The sequence below is a fragment of the Scyliorhinus canicula genome, chromosome 10 (assembly GCF_902713615.1).
Source record: "Scyliorhinus canicula chromosome 10, sScyCan1.1, whole genome shotgun sequence".
Lineage (NCBI taxonomy): Eukaryota > Metazoa > Chordata > Chondrichthyes > Carcharhiniformes > Scyliorhinidae > Scyliorhinus > Scyliorhinus canicula.
Genome location: NC_052155.1, coordinates 147,342,627 through 147,356,125, shown reverse-complemented (window position 1 = coordinate 147,356,125; position 13,499 = coordinate 147,342,627). Strand labels below are relative to the sequence as shown.

Below are 13,499 nucleotides of genomic sequence, written 5' to 3'. Positions count from 1 at the left end.
CATGCTAAATTGCCCTTGGTGTCCAAAAAGGTGGGGTTACTGGGTTACGGGGATAGGGTGGTGGTTTGGGTTTGGAAAGGGTGCTCTTTCCAAGAGCCGGGGCAGACTTGATAGGCCGGATGGCCTCTTGCCCTGTAGTAAATTCTATGAAAAAGGGGTTAAAGTAAAATCTGGGCATTTCATTGTTAAAGTTTCTCCTGTGATTGTTTGGTATTAGTGTGCCCTGCATAACAAATTAAACAAGTTCATTAAAAGCTTCACAGTGTGGGAAAAAAACATATATTGACTGACACAAAATCATATACTGGTGCATTGCACTTGCTCTACACAACTATAATGCCCTGCGCATCACAGTATATCTGCATCCCCGGTACGGTAGCACAGTGGATAGCACTGTTGCTTCACAGCGTCGTGGTCGCAGGTTTGATTCCCGGCTTGGGTCACTGTCTGTGCAGAGTCTGAACATTCTCCCTGTGTCTGCGTGGGTTTCCTCCGGGCGCTCCGCTTTCCTCCCACACGTCCAGTAAGACATGCTGTTAGGTGAATTGGACATTCTGAATTTTCCTTCGATGTACCCGAACAGGTGCCGGAGTGTGGCCACTAGGGGCTTTTCACAGCAACTTCATTGCAGTGTTAAACTATGCCTACTAGTGACAATATTGGGAATGCTGCTGGAGACAGTCGGGAACAACTTCTCTGCTTAGGCCATCTAAGCTAGTTCAGCAGATCAGTTTGGTCCAGATGATTCTGTGTAGTACCTACCTTTCGTAAGAGGTGATCTTTTCCACAACCAGGAACCAGTCCAGATCTTCCTTGAAGGAATTCAGTGAAATGGCATCTACCGCAGGTGCCAGTCACCTGGTTGCAAAGACTCACTATTCTCTTGGAAAATAACCACCTTTGGGGATGACTTCCTTTTATTGTGACTCCAGCTGATGCCAATGGCCGATGTTCGAAGAATCGGTGAGGCTAAATAGAGACAAAATTAATCAGAAGGTAGTGATTGGGAACACCAAGCTTGGGTTTTGAGAGAGGGAAAAAAGATTGAGAAAATTAGTTCTATTGGTCTAGGATTCCACAAAATGTGATTTAGAGCAGTTTCCACAGTCGAGTAAATTTTTGCTCCAGGCGTGAAGTCTCACCAAAAGGGAGCAGAGTGGAGAACTGAGCACAGTTCTTCTAGTGTCCGTATATTGTCATAATGAATTATATTGATTGGGGAGTGTTGCGAATGGATGGGCTGACTTATTAACATTATTCTCAGTCTATAGTGAGAGCAGAATCTCTTGAATATTTACTGATTCAGCTTGGTTGGAACCTTTGTTTTAAAAAAGGAAGCTATGAAGACCCGTGAGGCCCTTGTAGGTAAATAAATGTGAGTTTATTGTAGTCCTAGAAAACGCCGATCCCGGTCCAGGTCAGCTTTTACATAGCCTGGTAACGGGCCCTAATTGGGCAGGCCTCTGCCAACTAGCTCTTAATTCCACGAGTCCCACGGGTGATCAGTTAGGATATCTCCATGGACCTTGTGAGGGTTATTGCACCCCTCTTTCCCCCTTTCACAAAGTCCAACGGTTTGCCTCCAGTAACCAGCTGAGAGGGCTTTCTTCACCACTTCACGTATGACTGTGCCTCTGCCAGTGGTGGAGCTGGGTCAGAGGGTTGTGTATTGAGTTGTCGATTGCCTTTTTCGTAACGGACGACAGATGGTCACTGCCAGGGGCTCCGCTCGGGTTGTGGCATCGTCCGTAAGTGCTGATCCTTCCGCTTTCATGTGGCTGAGTGGTCGTCGTCCTGTCGTCCCGGATGCTGACCCACGGTGAATTGTGCCTCTTGACTGTGTGGCGGTACAAGGGGTGGTGGAGGCATTAATGTGCCTGGCATAGTTTCCTCCAAGGTGGATTTCCTGCTATTGAGGTGGTCCACATGTTTCCGCACGGTCTTCTCGTGTTCTGACCTTGGACAAAGCGGGCCCATTCTATCCAACACGGTCCCAGGAACCAAATAGGCGCTGTCCCTGAAATTATTGATATGCACGGCTGCTCCCTGTTTATAGCTTCCTTAGGCGTCCTGTGGTACGTCTTTTGGAGGTCCGGCTTCCTGCCTAGACTTGGAAATTTCAGGCTCAGGCAGGTTCGGAGGCGTCAGCCCATTAATAGCTCCATCAGTGCTACCCCTGTTGTGACGTGAGGGATGGTCCCATAATGGAATAGGAACCTTGCCAGCTTTGTATCAAGGGAGCCCGTATTCTGTTTCCTCGTGCTTTGTTTGAACCACCAGTCTTGCGAACCATTTGAGGACAGGAGATACGGAGCAGTCTGGGTGTGCCTTACCACGTTGACACATATAAGTGATTGAAATGCTTAACTAGTGAATGTGGTCCCATTGTCAATGACCAGTATCTCTGGTATCCCTGGGTGCTAAATGATTTCTCCATGGTAGTTCTCGAGGTGATGGTGGGCATCCGGTGCATGGTCAGCTACTTGGACCCCATGAATGGCTTGGCGAAGTCAGCATGCAAAGGCACCCAATGGTGCACGGGCCACTAACTCCACTAGTTTACCAAAGGACTTTGGTTATGGGGCTGCCGGATAAGTGAGGTTCATGATTATGCCAAAGATCGGGGTCATGCAAGCGGTTAGCAGGGTTACCTTCTGTCAGCCCTCTCGCCTGATGCCATTCGCATGAAAGAAGTAGCACATTCACTTGGCATATTGAGCCCAATTCTCCAGGCCTGCATTAAAGGCCTCTATATTGGCAAGAGTGGCATTTTTAAAACATTCCCAATCTCGTTCCTGCACGGCAATATTCCGGTGTGTCTGGGACGCTCAGAATCGCAATTGCTGTTTTTACCTCATCGATTGTATGAAGACCAGGAGGCCCTTGTACGTAAATATACACAATTATTGTAGTACAGAAAAAGCTGCTACGGCAGCGTACACACAACTAAGTCCCTGTCGGGACGACCAGAATGCCGGTCCCTATCCAGACTGTCGTGTACATAACCTAGTAAAGAACTCCAGCTGGATAGGTTCCGCCCACTCACGGGGAGCCTCGTATTCCACAAGTCCCACATGGAGATCAATTAGGGTGTCCCTGTGAGCCTCGGGAGGGTTATTACAGGAGTCAGCCACAAAATTTAAAATAGAAAATGTTGAAAGAACTCCAGTCAGGAAATGTCTGTGGAGAGAGAAAGCGAAGTCAACATTTCGGCTCAATTACCTTTTGACAGTACTGAAAACAGTTTCCAGTGAACTCTGAAATATACTCCACAGATGATGAGTATTTCCGTTTTTTAATCAGTCCAGCTTTTTCCTTTTGTATAGAAGAGGTTGTACAACTATTATTGGACAGAAAGTGGATTTTAAGAGATGGGACATGCTCCCTGGCGGGGGAGGGTACAGACCGTGAAAATGACGGTCCTCCCCACGTTTCTGTTTGTCTTTCAGTGCCTCACCATCTTCATCCCAAGGGCTTTTTTCAAGCGAGTGAACAAGGTTATTTCGAGCTTGGTGTGGGCGGGTAAAACCCCGCAAGTGAAGGAAGTGTTGCTGGAGCGCAGTCGGGGGGAGGGTGGGTTGGCGCTGCCGAACTTCTGCAACTACCACTGGGCGGCTAATATAGCCATGATTAGGAAGTGGAGTGGGGGATTGGTATGGGAGCGGATGGAAGCGGCATCATGAAAAGTCACAAGTTTGTGAGCACTGATAACGGCACCTCTTCCGTTCTCGTTGGCCCAATACTCCACAAGTCCGGTGGTGGTGGCGGCTCTGAGAATCTGGGGGCAATGGAGGAGATATAAGAGATTGGAGGGAGCAGCGGTTTGGACCCCGATTTATAATGATCATCGGTTTGTACCTTGTAGGCTGGATGGTGGGTTCCGGAGATGGCAAAGGGCAGGAATTAGAAGGATGAGGGATCTGTTTATAGACATGAGCTTCCCCAGCTTGAAAGCTTTGGAGGATAAATTTGAATTGCCTGCAGGGAATGAGTTTGGGGTATTTGCAGGTGCGAGACTTCTTGAGAAAGCAGGTTCCGGCCTTCCCGCTGCTGCTGCCGCGGCGGATACAGAAGAGTAGTGTCCAGTACCTGGGTGGGAGGGGGGAAGGTATCAGGGGCGAAATTCTCCCAAAACGGGAAAAATCGTCAAACCGCCGTAAAACCCGGGCGGGTTTTACGGCATCGCGCCCCTTCCCGACGGGGGACCGATTCTGGTCCCCCGTCGGGGCTAGCAGCCCGACGTCGGAGGCTCCGACAAGTCGGGCTTAACGAAAATCGTTAAACCCGCTTGTCGGACTTAGCGCCGGCTGACGCGTCATATGACGTCAGCCGCGCATGCGCAGGTGGGAAGACGCCACCCGCGCATGCGCGGGTGACGTCACCGCGTTTTTGCGCGAAACCCGCGCATGCGCGGTCCGGGTTGCCCCTCAGCCGCCCCGCGTATTGATACTGCGGGGCGGCGGAAGGACAAATAGTGCGCGGGCATCGGGCCCGCTGCCCGCGATCGGTGGGCACCGATCGCGGGCCCATGGCACCCTTGGCACGGCCGTGGTACTGCCGTGCCAATCGGTGCCATGGTTATTTTTTTCCAGGTAGTCACGACGTTTTTACGAACGGCAGGACCAGGTGTGTTTGCCGTTCGTAAAAAGGTCGTAAAGGGCTGGGACTTCGGCCCTTCTAACAGCTGTGAATCGCTGCCGGCCGTAAAAAAACGGCGGCAGCGATTCGTGTCGGGATTTCGGCGGGGGGGTGGGAGAATAGCGGGAGGGCGTCAAAAAAGTCGGGAAGGCCCTCCCGCTATTCTCCCACCCGTCGTGGGGGGCGGAGAATTTCGCCCCAGATATTTACCAGGAGCTTTCGGAGGTGGAGGAAACTCCGGTGGAGAAGCTTAAGAGCAAGTGGGAGGACGAGCTAGGAGGAGAGATAGAGGCGGGTCTGTGGGCGAATGCCCTAAGCAGTGTTAGCACATCCTCATCATGTGCCAGGCTTAGCCTAATACAATTTAAGGTAGGCCACCGTGCACACATGACAGCGGCCCGGATGAGCAGGTTTTTCGGGGTAGAGGACAGGTGTGCGAGGTGCGAATCTTAGAGGGTTTTGGCAGAGTTTTGCCAAGGCAATGTCCATGGTACTAAACACACGGGTGGTGCAGAGTCTGGAGGTGGCGATCTTTGGAGTGTCGGAAGAGCCGGGAGTTCAGGGGGCGAAAGAGGCTGACGTCTTTGCCTCCCTGGTAGCCCGGAGACGGATTTTATTAATGCAGAGGGACTCGAAAACCCCGAGAGACCTGGGTTAGTGACATGGCTGGGTTTCTCAGTCTCGAGAAAATTAAGTTTGCCTTAAGAGGGTCAATGGTAGGGTTCACCCGGAGGTGGCAGCCATCCGTCGACTTTTTCAGGAATGTCAGCTGACGCAGTATTCCGGGGACGGGGGGGGGGGGGGGGGGGGGGAAACACCGAATTGTTGTTTTATGGTTGGGGTGTGTGAAGATTGGGATGGGGTGGAAATGTTTATTATACCATGTTTATGTTATTGTTCTTATTATAAAAACTTGCAGATACCCTAATAAAAATGTTTTTTTTTAAAACTATTATTGGACAGGATTCTCCATTTGGAAGACTTTTCTCCGACCAGAGAAGAATTGCTACATTTCCCTGAATTTTCTGTGTCGTTTCCCCCCCGCCCCCCCTCCCCGATCTAGTACGGGGGTGAACCAACTGCCCCTCCCCCTCGCCCGAGGGCGTAGGCATGGCAGGTGCTGTATAATGTAGATAAATATGAAGTTATCCACTTTGGTAGAAAACATAGGAAGGTAGATTATCAATTGAATGGGTGTAAATTGAGAGCGATGGATACTCAGCAAGACCGTTGTTTCCTTGTGAATCTGTCGTTGAAAGTGAGCGCCTAGGCACAGTAGGCAGTAAAGAAGACAAATGGTACGTTGGCCTGCATAGCGAGAGGATTTGAGTATAGGAATAGGGATGTTTTATTGCAATTGTATAGGATATTGGTGAGGCCACAGCTGGAGGAGTATTCTGTGCAGTTTTGGTGACCATGTCGGAGGAAGGATGTTCTTGCTTGGAGCAGAGTTCAGCGAAGGTTTACCAAGCTGATTCCTGGGATGGCAGGACTGTCATGAAGAGAGACTAAGTCAGTGAGGATTATATTCATTGAACTTTAGAAAAGTGAGAGGGGATCTCATAGAAACATCGAAAATTCTAACTCAATTAGACAAGGTAGATTCAGAAAGAATGTTCCCAATGGTGGGGAACTAGGGGTCATAGCTTCAATACTGAGGTGAGGAGAAATTTCTTCTCGCAGAGAGTCATGAATCTTTGGAATTCACTACCACAAAAGTTAGTTGAGGTGAAAATGTTATATACTTTCAAGAAGGAATTATATTTAGCTCCTGGGGCTAAAGGGATCAAGGGATATGGTCAAGAGATATGGGGGAAGGCGGGATCAGGATATTGAACTTGGTCAGCCATGATAATGAATGGTGGAGCAGGTTCGAAGGGCTGAATGGCCTCCTGCTCCTAATTTCTATGTATGTTTCTCATAGTAGGCTGTGATTGACAGCTTCCACAAAACAGCTGTGAGCCTTGCTTCATTCATCTTCACTCTAACCACAATGTTTACAAACATTGACCAAATCAAAGAGTTGAGTGCATTCCAATCACAGCCATTCACACTTGAATGATTTTGAAGTGCTGAGCTGGAAGTTGACAGCACTTAACTCTCTTTTGACGTTAAGGAGTTAACCCATCACATTAGGTTCACATTTGGTGATACCTGTAGTGAACAGTGATTCCCAGACTGGAGAATCGTGAGGGTCCGGTGACTCTGGTGTCGGGCCTGCTAAGTGGATGCAAAAGGGTCATTCGGATCCATTTGCATCCTCCCCCAGCGGGCAGGCAAGAACCCCAATCCAGCTGCCCGTGGGCAGCTGGAGCATAGCATTCAGTCCCGGTCGATTTCGGCCGGATGCTCTATTCTCCGCCTGGTTGTGATCCACGTTGCCGGCGTCACAGGGAGGAGAATCCAGGCCATTACCTTTGATGCTACTTTTGTGGCATGCCATTTTAAGTCCCGAAAGATGTGCTTTTTAGGTGAATTGGACATTCTGAATTCTCCCTCAGTGTATCCGACGAGGGGATTTTCACAGTAACTTCATTGCAGTGTTAATGTAAGCCTGCATGTAACACTAATAAAGATTATTATTTTACTTGTGCACATTTTCTGACCACAATTTGTGCTTTTCTTTCAGTCAAGAATTGTTTTACCAGATCTTCATCTACGACTTTGGTAATTTTGGAGTGTTGAGGTTGTCGGTAAGTGTGTGGCGTTATTCTTTGTCTTAGTGATTTGGTTGCAATGCAAGACTTTGAGTTTGTTCTTTCCCTTCTGTTCAGAGCCCTGCCCCCTTATATGAACTGGCTATGCTGGCACTGGATAGCCCAGAAAGCGGCTGGACAGAAGAAGATGGTCCCAAAGAAGGATTAGCAGAATATATTGTAGATTTTTTGAAGACAAAATCTGAAATGCTGCGAGATTATTTTTCACTTGGTATTGATGAGGTTAGTGTACTATTAATGACTAAAGATTATTAGAATTTGGAGTCACCAGCTCGAGCAGTTCAGAGCATTTCTCACTAAAGATGGATATAGTAAATTAAGACAATATAAAGTGCCAGTCATTGCAGTTATATAACTGGCCACCTGGTGGCAGCAAATATCACCCATTTTTCATATTGGATGCTGGAGAATGCCTCAACCTAAAGCCATTTTTAGAATGTATTTACTGTGGTCGTTCCTAGGAGGGAAACCTAACTGGATTACCTCTCGTCTTGGAAAACTATGTTCCCGCTCTGGAGGGGCTGCCGATGTTCATCCTGCGTCTTGCTACAGAGGTGGGTACTCTGTAATTCATATCTATAAAATAGAAATCTGAGGATGGGCTGTGGGCAGAGGCCCTGAGTAGGGTAAACTCGACCGCGACATGTGCTAGGCTCGGGCTGATCCAATTTAAGGTCGTTCACCGGGCCCAGATGACGGTGGCTCGGATGAGCAAATTTTTCGGGCTACCTAGGACAAATGCGCTAGGTGCGCGGGAGGACCAGCGAACCATGTTCACATGTTTTGGGCATGCCCTGAGCTGAGGGGGTACTGGGAGGGATTTGCGGGGGTCATGTCCCAGGTGCTAAAAACAAGGGTGGTGATGAGTCCGGGGGTGGCAATTTTTGGGGTTTCGGAAGACCCGGGTGTCCAGGGGAGAAAGAGGCCGATGTGTTGGCCTTTGCTTCCCTGATAGCCCGGCGACAAATATTATTGGCGTGGAGGGACTCAAAGCCCCCGAAGACTGAGTGGTGGCTTGCGGATATGTCGAGTTTCCTGGGGATGGAAAAAATTAAGTTCGCCTTGAGGGGATCTGTGCAGAGGTTCACCCGGAGGTGGCAACCATTTATTGACTTCTTTGCGGGAGATTGAGCGTCAGCAGGGGGGTGGGGGGGAGGGAGGGGGGGTAGAGTAGAGTAGGAGGGAAAATATGGCAGGTAGTACCGGTGGGAGGGGAGCGGGCTTGTGCAATATGTTACGATGGAAGTAGTGAAAGTACGTGGATGTTTGCACATTTTTGCCTTTTTTGCTTCCTTTCTGATGATGTCTGTAACTGTTTATAAAGCCAAAAACTACCTCAATAAAATTGTTTATTAAAAAAAAAATAGAAATCTGGAGGATTGATAAAGTATTTGTTTGGCTCCAATGTTCAAAACATACAATGCCAAAACGTAAACCGAGTCTTAGGCCACACCAAGGTACTTTGAAGATAAATTACAGACAGGGAGCTCAGTATATTATTTCAGTTGAGGACTTGGAAAATATACTGTTTATAATCTGTCACATTGTTAACATAGAACATAGAACAGTACAGCACAGAACAGGCCCTTCGGCCCTCGATGTTGTGCCGAGCAAAGATCACCCTACTCAAACCCACGTATCCACCCTATACCCGTAACCCAACAACCCCCCCCCCCCCCCCCCCCCAACCTTACTTTTTTAGGACACTACGGGCAATTTAGCATGGCCAATCCACCTAACCCGCACATCTTTGGACTGTGGGTGGAAACCGGAGCACCTGGAGGAAACCCACGCACACACAGGGAGGACGTGCAGACTCCGCACAGACAGTGACCCAGCCGGGAACCGAACCTGGGACCCTGGAGCTGTGAAGCATTTATGCTAACCACCATGCTACCGTGCTGCCCCGTTACATTCACTAAAAGAATTATCCAGTTCCTCTCAGATTTCCCACCGGTCTCCCTTTCTGCTTTATTCCTGGACAATACATTACATACGTTTTTCACCCTGTATGTGTTACTTAAATGTCCAAAGATGTGCAGGTTAGGTGGATTGGCCATGATAAATTGCCCTTAGTGTCCAAAATTGCCCTTTGTGTTGGGTGGGGTTACTGGGTTATGGAGATAGGGTGGAGGTGTTGACCTTGGGGAGGATGATCTTTATGATATCTAGACCAGGTGGCCTGCATCCCAGGGTCTTACAAGGAAGTGGTTTGCCAGATGGTAATACATTGATTATAATCTGCCAAGTTTTTTATGTTCTGCAAGAGTCCAGTGGATTGCAAAATAGCGAATGTCACACCTTTATTCAAGAAAGGAGGGAGAGAGAAAGCAGGAAACTGCAGGCCAGTTAACCTGACATCTGACATGGGGAAATTGCTAGAATCCACTATTGAGAGGTTATAGCAGAGGACACTCAGAAAATCATAATTTGATTAGGCAGAGTCAACATGGGTTTGTGAAAGGGTAATCATATTTACCTAATTTAGTAGAGCATTTTGAAGAAGTGACCAGCAAGATGGATAAAGGGGATCCTGCAGATGTAATCTACTTGGATTTCCAAAAGGAACTTGATAAGGTGCCAATTCAAAGGTTACTACACAAGAGCACATGGTTTAGGGGGTAGCATATTTAGAATGTATAAAGGATTGTTTAACAGGCAGCAGAGAGTAGGCATAAATGGGTCTTTTTCAGGTTGGAAAGCTGAAACTTGGATTGCCACATGGCTCTGTGCTAGGATCACAACCATTTACAAACTATTTCAATGACTTGGATAAAGGGTTAGCCGATGATAGGAAGGTAGATGATAGGAATTGTCAAGAGGATGTAGAGCATTTGGAAATGGAGATAGACAAGTGAGTCATCAAAAATTTGGTGGATGGAGTATAATGTGGGAAAATATGCAGAAAGAATAGAAAAATATACAATTTAAATGAAGAGAAATTGCAGAATTCTATGGTTCAGAGGGATCTGGGTGGTCCTGGTTACATGAATTACAAAAAGCTAGTATGTAGGTACAGCAAGTGCTCAAGAAGGTCAATGAAATTTTGGTGTTTATTGCAAAGGGATTGAAACATTAAAATTGGGGAAGTTTTACTGCAGCTGTATAGGACCTTGGTGAGCTGTTTAGCTCACAGGGCTAAATCGCTGGCTTTGAAAGCAGACCAAGGCAAGCCAGCAGCACGGTTCGATTCCCGTAACAGCCACCCCGAACAGGCGCCGGAATGTGGCGACTAGGGGCTTTTCACAGTAACTTCATTTGAAGCCTACTCGTGACAATAAGCGATTTTCATTTCATGTGCAGTTCTGGTCCCCATATTTGAAAGAGGATATTGCAGTAGAAGCTGTTCGGAGAAGGTTCATTCAACTCATTCCTGGGATAGATAGAGAAATACAGCACAGAACAGGCCCTTCGGCCCACGATGTTGTGCCGAACTTTTGTCCTAGGTTAATCATAAAATTTTGGACACTAAGGGCAATTTTTCATGGCCAATCCACCCAACCTGCACATCTTTGGATGAGGGGATTATCTTATGAAAACAGGTTGGGCCAATGCCCATCAGAATTCAGAAGAATGAAAGGTGACCTCATTGAGATGTCAGATCTTGAGAGGAGCCAATAGGCTTGATACCTGGAGGATATATTCTCTTCTGGGGGAGACTAGAACTCAGGGACACAGTTTAAGGTTAAGTGGTCTCCCTTGTAAGGCGGAGATGAGGAGATTTATTTTTCCTGAGGGCTGTTAGTATGTGAAATTATCTTCCTTCCCCAGAAAGCAGTGGGGTGTGGGTCATTAAATCTATTGAAGTTTGAGTTAGACATTTCTCTGCAGTCCATGTAAATTAAGTCTTTTAAAAAATAGATCTTGAAAATAGACAGTAGAGATTGGTAGTGGAATTACTGAAGAGGCGTGGTCCTCCTCCAATTACTTGAGGTTGACCAACATGGCCTTGGAAGACATTGGGTTGCATCAGATTCAGTCTGCAAATCTGTGTAATTCTCACTTAGAAAATGCCTTCCTTTTTCCTCAACCGAGGAATCCCTCCCGACGTGGATGACTGGATCCTCACTGTATCTGAACCTATTTTATGCACTTCTCCTGTCACCCCTTACCCTCTCTGCCAAAACCATGATCCGGTTACCCTTGATCTCATTCGCATCACCTACTTATCTGCCCCTGCCATCCCCTTTCAGCGTTCAGATAACTTCACAACACCCTGGATAACTCCTTAATCGCCTCTAACAACCCCTTCCTTTCCTACAGTATCTTTCCATGCAAACACAGGCGATGCAACACCTCTTTTACCTTCTCACTATCCTAGACCTCAAACACCCCTCCCAAGAAACAGCAATTTATTTGTAATTCTTTCAATTTAGTCAACTTTATTCCCTGTGGTTTCCTCTGCATTAGGGAGACCAAACACCAAGTTGTGTGCCTGCTTTGTGGAACACCGCCATTCAATCTACAAGGCATGACCCTGAATTTCTGTTGCTTGTCATTTCAATTCTCCACCTTTCTCCCACTCCAACCTTTCTGCCCATGGCCTGCTACATTGTTCCAAATAAGTTCACTGCAAGCTTGGGGAACAGCAATTCATCTTTTGACTTGATATCCCTAAGCCTTCTGGATTCAACATAGAGTTCACCAATATCAGATCTGCTTTCACGGCCATGTCTTGCATCACCACACCTAGTGATATTAATGAATAATATGTAACCTTAACTATGACTATTGAATGCTGAAGTAATTATGAATTGCTGTATACACCAGGTAACAATGCGAGATGGGAGTAGTTGTCATTGGATCTAATCCACTTGTGCTTTTGTGCCTGGTACCTTTTTTATGATTACACAGATGTAATGTGTTCTTATTATTGTGTAGGTGAACTGGGATGAAGAAAAGGAGTGTTTTGAAAAGTTAAGCAAGGAATGTGGTATGTTTTACTCCATCAGAAAGGAATATACGCTGGATGCTGAGACCCAGGTGTCTCCGAATTCGGGTCAGCAGGTACAAATGTGATTGACTGGTTTATTCATCTAAAATGAGCTTAAAATCTTAGAACATAAGAAATTGGAGCAGGAATAGGCCATTCAGCCTTTCAGTCCTGCTCTGCCATTCAGTGAAAACATGGTGAATATTCTACTACAAAACTTGCACTATCCCCGTATCGCTTGATCCAGTGATCTCCATCTTGAACATACTCAATGACTGAATCTACACAGCTGAGGCAGGGATTCCAAAGATTCACTCCCACCTGAATGGAGAATTGTTCCTCATCTGAATCACAAATGACCTATCCCTTAATCTGCGCTGGTGTTCCCTGGTTCTCGACACCACAATCAAGAGCAACATCCTTCCTACAACTAGCCTGTTCAGTCTTGTAGCAATTTTGTATATTTAAAAGAGATCACCTCTTATTCTTCTAAACTCCAGAGAATAAAAGCGCAGTCTATTTAATCTTTCCTCATTGGACAATCTCTCCATCCCAGAAATTAATTTAGCGAATCTTTGTTGCACTCCCTCTGTGGCAAATGTTTCTTTAGGTAAGGAGACCAAAACTGCGCACACTACTCCAGGTGCAGTCTCACCACTACGACATGTAATTACAGTAAACAATCTTTACTCCTATATTCAAATCCTCTTGTAATAAAGGTCAACATACTATTTGCTTTAATTGCTTCTTGTAGCTACATGTTAGCTTTCAGTGACCTATGAATGAGGACACCCAAGTCCTTTTGAAGATCAACATCTCCTAGCCTCTCTCCATTTAAGAAATACTCTATTATAGGATAACCTAACATTTCTCCACATTGTATTCCATCGGCCAATTCGCTTAGCGCCTCCAAATCCCCTTGAAGGGTCTTTGCATTCTCCTCATGACTCACACTTCCACCTAGTTTTGTAGCATCTGCAAACTTGGAAATATGAGTTAATCCCCATATCCAAATTATTGATCTAGATTGTGAATAGCTGGGGCCTAAGCACTGAACCTTGGCAATTCCAACCTTGGGTTTTGGTTTGAGATTGCACAGCACTTAATAGTTCTTCATTTCTACCCTGATGCCTTTAACTGCCAGACTAATCTAATCACAGAAAAGTGACGAGACAGACTTTTTTAACATGTATATAGAATCTCTAAATAGA

The 13,499-nt window shown here is 46.6% G+C and overlaps 1 protein-coding gene across 1 annotated transcript in view; it reads left to right on the top strand.

The window, feature by feature from the left end:
* The window catches only part of mlh1 (mutL homolog 1, colon cancer, nonpolyposis type 2 (E. coli)), a 95,588-nt gene that overhangs the window by 78,632 nt on the left and 3,457 nt on the right, over nt 1-13,499 (top strand). The window contains exons 15-18 of the mRNA XM_038809840.1: nt 7,268-7,331; nt 7,413-7,577; nt 7,817-7,909; nt 12,237-12,362. Coding sequence (XP_038665768.1) covers nt 7,268-7,331; nt 7,413-7,577; nt 7,817-7,909; nt 12,237-12,362 — 448 coding nt within the window. The remainder of the gene's footprint in view (nt 1-7,267; nt 7,332-7,412; nt 7,578-7,816; nt 7,910-12,236; nt 12,363-13,499) is intronic.